This window comes from Ruditapes philippinarum, unplaced genomic scaffold, assembly GCF_026571515.1.
Source record: "Ruditapes philippinarum isolate M1 unplaced genomic scaffold, ASM2657151v2 ctg4740_1_1_1_1, whole genome shotgun sequence".
NCBI lineage: Eukaryota > Metazoa > Mollusca > Bivalvia > Venerida > Veneridae > Ruditapes > Ruditapes philippinarum.
The window spans coordinates 1,197-12,471 of NW_026863035.1; the positions used below are offsets into that span (position 1 = coordinate 1,197).

An 11,275-nucleotide genomic window follows, 5' to 3' on the forward strand; every position below is an offset into this window, starting at 1 on the left:
GCTTTCATTTTTGGCTTATCAAACAAAACACCCGAACTATTTATCAAAATAAAAAAAAAACAAATATAAAATATCAAAATATCCATATTCATATAAATAAATTATCTGTTCGTTTAGGCCAATACTTTCAATATGATTCACAGACCATATGTTGAAGTTTTCATAAATATAGGACGAATAGCATAAGGAAAGGAAAGCAAACAGATAGACATACCCTATTAAAGATAGGCAGATGTTCTACACAAGTTAATAGTATCTCAGAATCATGTTTTACAACTATCAAGTTTTATATTTTGGTAAAGACAAAAAACAGAGAGCCAGACAGACAGAAAGGCAGAAAGACATGTTTTTCAACAGAAAAACAGACGGTGTAGATAGACATACAGATATCCATATTAACACAGGCATCTCTGACTCATTACGTTTGTATCGAAACTATGTTATTGTCATGTTATTGTAAAATTGTACAACGAATTTAACACCCAAAAATGGGGATCTATTACCACTGTTAAAGCAATAGTTAACTCCAATATAGCTCCTCATCAATATTTGGAGCACAATTTAGTTAAACCATGGAGCTCAACAACAATTTGAACTGCTTTCTGTGAGTGTAAAATATTTTTTCTCCCTTTTTTGAAATTACATAATTATTGTACATTCTGTACCTGTTTTGGACTCCCCTGACAACTCATATACTACTAGTATGTAAAAAAGATAATATATCACGCTCAGTATTACCTTTAAATTCTTATCTTCCAAAGGTTATTAAAATGAAAACTTAGTATGTATCATACACAATGACATTTTATACCAAAAACTAATAATCTGTTTAAAAATATAATGCAGTTATGATTCTAAAATTACTAACAATTTATTCTAGATTTCGTGCATTGTTTACCAAAACACGCTTCCGTAGTTTCCTTTTGAAGCTACCCACATACTTGAAATTGTTTATTTTTATTTTTCATACTTCATCAACATCTTATTACCAAAAGGAATGTTAATATATAGGCTTATGATTATTTATATCCCATGAAACTTGAAAAATCTTTCATGTTTTAAACGACAAACGCTGATGTTCGAGGCTAAAAGTTGTAAAAACAAGTAACTATAATATGAAAAAATGTATACATCCTTCGCACAACAGCTTCTAAATCCAACTCCATGTAATAAATGTGTTAATATTGATTAATTTAAATCGCGAGGCCTCATAACTTTTGTTTACGTCGACACCGGTTACATTATGAAACTCTGTGTATAGTGCACATGCAGAGCCATATAAAAACTCAAAACAAATGCAAAAATTGAATTGCGTTTTTAGTGGTTTGCAAAGGTTAGATTTTTTAGGGTTTTTACCTGTTTTATATGATGTGTATAACAGACTAAAATGTAAAAAAGCTTTTGTTGCAATTTGTTTGACGTTAAATTTTACTTTAATCGGACTAATTGCTCATAATATTTAACGACATAGTGGTATTTACGTTACTTCAACATATTTCAAAGAATTAACTACTTCGAGTTGCTGATTGTTATAGTAAAAACATTCATTTTGTGCTAAATCGACTGCCATTTTTAAAAAAAAAACATGACTTTCGTCTTTGATATATTTATCTGCAAACAACTAGACTTGCAAAGCGTATCTAATACATTAAGTTGATATTGTGTATCACTAACATTTTGGGCAATCACGGCTACGTCATCCGCAAACATAAGCAGCCATATTGAAGTTTCATTTTGCATTATCTGTATTACTTTAATGTTATCGTTATTGTTCATCATAACTGATATTTCATTTATGAAAAATGAGGACCATTTAGCGAAGCCAGACATCCCTAGCTTGAGGCCCATCGGGCAATTAAAATAATCTGAAAATATGACCGTTAGAACATACACATGCTTTTACATTGTTATACATATCAATAATAGAATTTAAAAGATTTCCCCTTATATTAGCATTGTAAATTATATGCCAAAGCTTATTTCGATTGACAGAATGAAATCAACGAATGCAACGTATAATGTGCCCTTTTCTTTGAAAGAGCCTTAGAAATAAGTGATTGCAGAACAAATGCATTATTAGTGGTACTATAACCAGCTCTAAATCCAGATTGGGATTCGTCTATTTTATTAAAAACATTGGCATAAAAAGATAGACGTCTATTTAAAATGGATGTGTATATCTTACTAAAAATGTTAAGCAAGGAGCTGAGATTCCGCGATAATTCGCTGGATCATTGCGATTATCCTTTTTGTGCACTGGTGTGAATCTGGAAATTCCCCTTTAGCAAATAATCTGTTAAATAAAGTAACTATTAATGGTATAATAAAATCAAATGTGTATTTAAAGTAATTTGGTTTGAAATCATCAAGTCCCAGCGCCTTTACAGATTTCAATGCACGACTGCTCATTAATATTTCTTCTTCTGTGATTTCTGAGATAAAAAATCTCACTTTCAATTTCGGTTAAATTTCCATCAACTAAATCAATTTTTCTGCGTCTTCATCAACTAGGCCTTGAAATGATTTCTCAAAATGATCTTTCCAAGATTCTTAAGGAATACTGCACTAACGGTTACTATTCGAAGGTGGAGACAAAAAATACTTTTTTCCAAAACGATCTAGGGTTATTTTGAAACTTTTACTAAATCATCGAGCTTGTTATTAAAAAAAATGTTTCTTCTTATCTTCACAAAGATTTTTAAATTGTTTTTTTTTTAATTTGGATGTTATGCTCAAAGTAAGAATTCGATCTACATTCTCGATAGCGACGCAAATGATAGTATTTACTCTATTTCAGTTTAAAACATTCGCTATCAAACCATTTAGGTTGGTCCTCAAGGACAGACCGTTTTGTTTCAGTTACGCAGACTTTAGAGCTGTTAAAAATAATCATTATGGAATCTAGTACAGAATCTATATCATTTGAAAAATCTGTAATATAACAAACCATGTCATGTTACTTTGCATTATTTAAAGTGTAAGTTAAAGTTTGTCTCAGATCTGCTACTGAAATTATAAACGACACGTTCTTTATTACATTGTTGTATTATTATTTCAGGAAATTTGTGAACACAACAGTACCAGAAAGAGTAAATGGCTCGAATCAGTTCTGTCCCCAACTTTACAATCTGATATAAGGTACAGATTCTGATGCAACTAAATAGTCGATTACGCTGCTGTCATTACTGCTAATGAATGTTGCATGACGTATTTCACAATCTTGACCACAGCCTCCATTTGTTAAATATAAGAAATATTTTTTTACAAAAATCTAATAGCTGAACGTCAAACCTATTAGAGACCGAATCACACGATTGCTGTGGCGGTAATGAATTTGACAAAATGTCATCATAGTCCGATGATATGGGGATGTTTGAAGTATTTTCAATATAATCTTTATGGTTACTAGTTAGTGCATTTAAATCGCCTAGTATGATAAAATCAACCTCGGAAAAATTTACATCGAGTTCAAATAGATAATGTTCTTACATTTCTAAACCTTTAAATGATTCATACATATATGACGGAGAATTTTCCGGGCGTACATATACGATGCATTAAATAATATCTCTTTTTGCATTAAACAATCGCTTACATATTCTCAACAAAATACAAAATTTACAATTTGACTGTAATCGTGATATATAACCATTGATAGATTTATGTATGTAGACAGCGATACCTGCCATACCTCTTCCTTGAGTGGTATTCTTAAAAAGGCATTATTTTAATCACAAATATAGTCAGTCAGTATATAAACATAATCATCAAAAAAGAATTTCCAGTTTTTTTATAAACATATAACGCTAATTGTTCTAAAATAGTCTATGATATCCTGATATAAAAATTTATGTTTTACACCATCAATGTTCCAAGATGTTATTCTTAAAACTTTATGATTGTCAACTTGGCCTCGGCCTATCCCCTATTGATGTTCCATTTCTTGACCATAGGATGCTGGATACACTGCTGGATAATAATGCCTGGTATTGTTCCTACTATTTCCAAATATCGGTTTTGCATTGCTATTGCTGAAACATGTTATTGTATAATAAAAATGTTCCGTACCCTTAACTAAACGTTATGATTAATCTTCATTATCTAATGATTACCTTTAAAATATGTCTTGTAATCTTGAAAGTAGAATAGTAATTAGGTTGAAAAGTTCTGCTACAATATCTTTTTGGCTAAGAAATATAGATTAAAGCATGTTTATTCAATCTTGTGACTGACAACAAAACTTATATCTTAGGATCAAATATATTTCATGCATTTCAGACATGTTCAACGTATCATTTAACAATTAAAAGATGATGAAATGTTAAACTGACCATTCTGATGTAATGTAGCGTGACTTGATGGAACAGACTTAAACAATAGGTTGATTGCAGTGACTATTATAAAGCCCAATTATGTGTCACTAGTTCAAATGACATTTGGACATATCATGATTTATTTCATTCAATCAATAGATTGTTTCATTTATTGAAATTAATGTAGTCTAAAACGCACCTAGTTCATTGAATAAATAAAATAGTTAAACATTCATGCATTAAAATACACAAATAGCAATAGTGAAGTATAACACTCTTGGAAATAATACTTTGCTTTTTTAGTACAAACAGCAGTTCTTTTAAACTAATTTATGGATTGTCGAACAAGGGTTTTCCTAATTATAAATAAAGCTGCTGCAATATATTTATCTGTATTAACTTTAAAGTAAATATTTCATTCTTTTCTGCTTAAAGTTAAATATTCGAGCAAGCGCTCACCTTTTGACAACTTTTGTATGCATTGCTGTCATTGTGTACCAGGAAGCAAACAAACCGATGTACAAAACGCATTATCAATCAAATCACTAATATTACTGGACAAAACATCTTTACACTTTATGTGTAGACTTACACGTTTTATGTCAACAACGACTGTGATTGCATCTAATAATCTTCTGATCAGCATGAGTGTAGACAGGTTTCTGGCAATAAAATATCCATTGACTGTTCTTAGAATAGGTATTGTTATTTCCGTATTTCTTTAAAAACATCATAGCGTGTATCCACAAATGCATGTCTTTTGAATAACAATTATTTGTCATATAAAATGATAAAAGATGTAAACTGACCGTTCCAAGGCGGTGTCTCTCTGTGTTCCCCCGATGTATGTCTATGTTGATTCATACTGTTTTTGTGAAACTTTTGCTTGTGTCTCTTGTTGTTTTTTCGTCTACGGTAAGTATCTTCCCCCCTTTGCCCCTAGTCTTATTTTTTTTGTGATTTACCCCCCACGTTCTCAAGGTATTCTATCCCCTTCCCCTTTGACTTTGTGGGCCTGTTTTTCAATCATTTATTTGTTTTCTTTGAATTCCTTATCAGGTACAAATTATACTTTATTAGTCGATCAATTGTTTGTTTTCTTTGAGTTCCTTGTCAGTTACAAATTATTTATCATTTCAGTGATTAGCCTCTCGTGCTCTGCCTTGTGTCTTGTCCTGGTTTTGTTTAGGGCCGCCCGAGTTCCTTGCTTGGTCATGTTGGGGTTGCGTTCGTTGAACGCCGCCTTTCCTTGTTGATCTTGTTTATCATATTTTGAAATATCATATGTAAATTGTAATTTATAAACTAATATCAAAAAAGTCTGTTACACGTATAAGGAGAAATTCTAATCCCACCAATGAATCGCTTTTATTTTGAAAACAGAACAAAATGTTTCGGGACAATATATTGAGACAATTTTGTAATGATTGTTTTTGCATGGTCTACGTAATTTTTCGGAAAATGCATAGTCATGTTATTCGATGTAATAAATAATTATAGAAAACAGACATTCTTATAATAATAGATATATGAGCCGTATCACGACAAAACCAACATAGTGCGTTTGCGACCAGCATGAATCCAGACCAGCCTGCGCATCCGCGCAGTCTGATCAGGATCCATGCTGTTCGCTATCAGTTTCTCTACTTGAAATAGAGTTGGTAAGCGAACAGCATGGATCCTGATCAGACTGCGCGGATGCGCAGGCTGGTCTGGATCCATGCTGGTCGCAAACGCACTATGTTGGTTTTGTCATGACGCGGCTCATATACTCTTTATAGTAAAATTGGTCATTCATTTCAAAATGTATTCTAGCGTAAATTAGAAAATATTATTATAACGATCTATCTATCTTTGCAGGTATTTATAGGTATTTAGACAAAGGTTTGGTCGCAGGGGCATGGCTTATCAGTATAGTGGTCTCATGTTTTTTCATCATCTACAGTCGGGGAGTAAATGCAAATCCAAATAGAGCTGATATTGATGAACAAAAAGGTGGCTGTGATATCAAACTTCCAGATTACTGGCGGAAGGTAATACAGCGGTTGGCAGTATTGAAAATAAGCGTTAGATTATTATATTGAAAAGTATAACAAATTAAATATAATATAAATGACAGAAGAATATGAATGTGCATGCATCTGATTTGAATAATGCCTGGTATACAATGTATCACAAGATATAACAAATATTTTGGTATCATTGTGAATGATATAGGTAACATTCTACACATTTAAATAAGTACTTGATTTTATAAAAAAAAACAAGCTTAGAGGATATATCAGTCTGATTATTTACAATAAAATATTGTTTGTCGTTTTCTTGTCGAAGGTTTGTTGCAGAAAACAAATAACTTATATTTGCTTTTCACTTGATTTCATTTTATACAGCCGTATAGTCTAACAGTTGCAGTAATAATCTATGTGTTACCAACAATCGGGATAACAGTGTGTTATGTGGGTATATGTATCATAGTTTGGATGAAATGGCGTTCAAGGGTGAAATTATCAGAGATAAACACCGATGCAAGCAGAGGTAAGACTGATAAAGTATCATTGTTCTTCGATAAGTTAAAAATTATTTACTTGATATTTTAAGGGCAATTGACAATGAATTATATTACTTGGGGACCATACGCCGCTTTTCATTGAATGGCACGGAAGTGTCACGTTGAAGGTTCCATGATAACCGCCGTATGAACACATCTGCGGATGTTATAAATTCAAAATTTTACCATTTCATGTTTAAATGTTGAATTCTGCTTAAGCCGGTGCTAGGGGGCGTGGACGGTTGTTTGCACTTTACAGTACCGTCCATGAACAGGCTCAATCAAACCGAGTCTGCAACATTTTCAATTATGTTGTGTTGAACTTTCTTCAGGGATTCTTATTTTCTCTTTTTTATCTTAAACCAAAAATAAAAAAGAATATAACTACGACATCATTTTCATTTCGAATTTAGTTACAATTTTTATCAAAAACACTCAGGAATTTACAAAATTATTAGCTTAACAGGAATGAGCCTCTACTTCATAACAAATATTTCTTTAGCTGTTAACTTAAAGTCAAGATTTGTTACAATTAGGTTATCTCGACAATTACATGTATTAATATTCTAATATAACATATCATTACAGACCGACTTCAGGGTGGCAATTCATCAAACCAAGGAGTTCATCCGAAGGCAAAGATAAAGAGCATCAAAATGACAATGGTCGTATGTTTGGGTATGTACAATATTGTATTGCAAAATTAACCAAGCGTCAACTTCATTAAACACTGCATTTTTTTTTTATCAGAAACTGTCATAAACCTAAATTGATCAAAGTTAAAACTTAAGTTTTCTTTGAAACTTGCACCGATACCTACATGTATTACAGTACATTATACATAAGCTTAATTTACTTTATTTAAAAGTTAATTACCATTTTTGATTATTTAAAAGTGAAACTGATATTAATATTGTGATGTGAAATGATACATGCTTGAACATTTGCTAATTAAATGTGTTTAAACTAATGGTGCTAACATGATTTTTGTTAGTTCTTATCAAAATAATAAATCTTATTATCATTTAAAAGGAATGTCGGAGTTTATATATGCAGTTAAATTATATAAATCAACTGAAAAGTATAAATGAGATCAAAACAAAACAGATAATCAATAATAAACATGAAGCATGGTGCCTGAATATTGTATCGCATATATGTATTAATTAACTCTTATTTGTTTTATCTTTCAGCCTTTTTCTTTTGCTGGACGCCTTATTTTGTAGTAATGTTGATGCGCATATTTCACCCAGGTACGGTGGGAGCGAAGTTTTCTCTTTTATTCAACTGTCTATACCCACTGAACAGTGCCTGCAATCCTGTAATATTCATGTTATTCAATCGCAAACTGTTCTTGTTCACTTGCGGCACTTGCGGACAAAAAGACCAACATAGTGTACAATCGTATGAAGAGAGGAACACACAAATGACGTCAACCTGACGAGGTGCTTGCATATAATCAGTACTCGACATGCTACACGTTGGAAGAAAAAGATCAAATAAATCAAGACACGAAAATGAGTACATCCTTCATTAATATTTATTGCTACAAAATTGAAATAAAACACTGAAAATGTCATGTTTTATGCAAAGTAACATGTCTCATATATTCTCAAAACAACATCAATGCTTTGCGTACATTACCCGCTTATATAGTTTGTGCCTGGTTGCATAGGAATGTTACTTGTATTAAGGTTACTACTTCAGATATTTAAGCAACACCATATATATATATTTCATCGGTACTGAACATTTGTTTTACACCCTTTCAAGCTGCAGCAACGGTCGGTTCCGTTTTTATCAATAATCCAATTTGAAATTCTATTTGTTCGTATCATGTATTGTTTGTTTCCAACACATTCGATAATCCATGCTATATTTATTTAAACAACAATTACAAGCTTTAGTATATCTTAATTAATAAAAATATGTAAAAATAAAATATGTAAGATTAATATCTTGTGTGAATACGTAGTAATAAATATCCTGTTTCAGAATGGAAATATAAATCACCTAAATAATCTGTTTATATAAAATATTGAATATATATATTTTAGATGTTAAGATAAAACATGCCCTGTTTGAATATATAAATATCCTATTTTGTGATGCAAATATAGACATCCTGTTCGAAAATAATGACATAAATATTTTGATTTTAATATGTAAATATAAAAACCCTGTTTATTTTGTAAATACAAATATCATTTTTGAATAATGCTATTTGCATGAAATTATAATATTGCTGTTTGAATGTGTAAACATGAATATTCTGTTTGATTATGTAAATATTGATATCTTATTATAATATATGAATACAAAAACATGTATCATGTTTGTGTATGTAAATATAATTTTTTTTTGTAATACCCTTCTTAATTATGTTGATATTAATAACTTAATTGTTGATATTGATCTTCTATCATTGCATATGCGATTTGTGTTATATTAAAACAAAATAATACTTGTGCGTAATTATGCATAAATATTTTATAATTATGTTCAAAACAATATAATATATAAAGATATAGTGCTTGTGATGTCTCGTAGATGCTTCATACCTACAGATTCACCTCAAATCATTTAATACGCTAACTTAAAAGATACTGTGCAGACGAGTGCACTTATTACACGATGTTATACATAAATACACGTCATATGTTGTTATGAACGAATGATAAATTGTTTCATATCCAACACCCGACTTGTAATAAGTAATCACTTAGACCTTGTAGGTGTGAGGGTGGCATTATTATATGAACTCAAACCATGCATAATTTTGTAAAAACCGCACATAAAATTGATGTATTTCATTGACTTTTGTCATGTATCACACACATTACTGTCCATAATAGAGGCAATTTTAGAAGGAAAACTATTATTAGTTGTATAATTCTTTCGTGTACCATTGGAATAATCTTATAGCATATTTCTGGAAAAAAACATGTAGATAGAGGTGGTTCTAATTTAAAAGTGCTTAAGTATAAACATATATGTGATGCATTGTAATGTTCTGTTCTAGAACACTTTATTATCTTTTAAAAATTGATTGTCATACCGGACCATATATTTTTAGTGGTTTGTTGTCACATATAATACTATTGTATCAACATAATTCATTGTGTACATGTATTGAACTACATGAATACCATTAATGACCAAATCACTTTATTAAATGAAATATTTTTCAGATAGAAAAGTTAAGATGATAATCGCAGTATAGCATATGTTTATAAATAATAACATTGGGCATATTTCGAATAATTTTAGGCAGACTAAACCAGAAACTGTAAGGAATGACCGAAAGGAAAGGTAGCAGCTGTATGTATTCAAATTAGACATTAACTCTTCTAGGGAGGAATAAGGGCGAAGTTACTGAGTATAGACTGAAGCGGAATTTTCGTTTGGCAGTTTGAAAAGACGTTCTAAAAATAAACAACCCCTTAAAAGGGGTAAAGAAATTTGGTAATGTTTTACAATTTGGGATGGAAATTCTTAATTATATTTGGGCCCAAAAATATTGGGTAGTGTTGCACTAATTGTGGTTGGGGGGAATAGCGGGGGCAATTTCGTGTTTTTAGTCATTAAATAGGGGGACTTAAATATTAAATACACTCGTATTATGTTGTAAACTTGTGACTCTGACAATGGAAGCTTTAAAAATTAAAAATTCATGCACGATACCATTATTGCCTGTGTGCGTTCGAATTCCGCCCAAATGAACTTAGATTCTTTCGTGTAAGAAAGTTTATCTGCTACCCCTTTTGTAACGGTTTTGTTGGTGGTTCTACTTGGGTGCCTTTTGTGCTTTAAATATTGCACGGAAGGTCACCTGAGGTTTGCCTATACCAGTTAAGCGTTAAAGTATTGTTTGCAAATTTCTGGAATAACATAACCGGTTTAAAATACCCAGTGGTTTAACTACCACTGACCATTCCAAGGCGGTAACCCTCTATGTTCCTTCACGTGTTTTTCATGTCTGTATTGTTACTTTTTTCGAATGTTTACATGTTTTGTGATGTCTGTTATTATTTGATTGTCTCAATGAAGAAAGTAGAGAAAAAAATATTCGTTGAGCTTTCATTCATAAGTTCATTTAGGCCTCTAAAATTATGAGTATATGTAGCCTGACATCAAACAAATTGCAACACAAGCTTTCGTTAGTATTTTGAAATTAATGTATATGCATGGACCTTGTAGTAAAACCCTAAAAAATATACCTTCGGAAACTTGACATATGGCAGGTAGTTTAAGAGTTCCTGTCCAGGCATAAAATCGTAATATTATATCGTTATATGTTTAATATGTGGCGATTGTCTTGTCTTTCTGTGTTATAGATTGGTAGTTTTTTAGACAGCATGTATTTGGTGTTCATAAAAATAGAATTTGCAATGAACAATAACAGGTTTGGCCT

At 31.2% G+C, this 11,275-nt stretch overlaps 1 protein-coding gene across 1 annotated transcript; it reads left to right on the plus strand.

Moving 5' to 3' along the window:
- The first annotated feature begins 4,892 nt into the window (after positions 1-4,892).
- On the plus strand, positions 4,893-9,036 carry LOC132720948 (neuropeptide S receptor-like). Its single transcript, XM_060705195.1, has 5 exons — positions 4,893-5,012; positions 6,174-6,346; positions 6,704-6,848; positions 7,450-7,539; positions 8,055-9,036. The coding sequence occupies exons 1-5, from the start codon at positions 4,913-4,915 to the stop codon at positions 8,300-8,302; spliced, it is 756 nt and encodes a 251-aa protein (XP_060561178.1). The 5' UTR covers positions 4,893-4,912; the 3' UTR covers positions 8,303-9,036.
- The last annotated feature ends 2,239 nt before the right edge of the window (positions 9,037-11,275 follow it).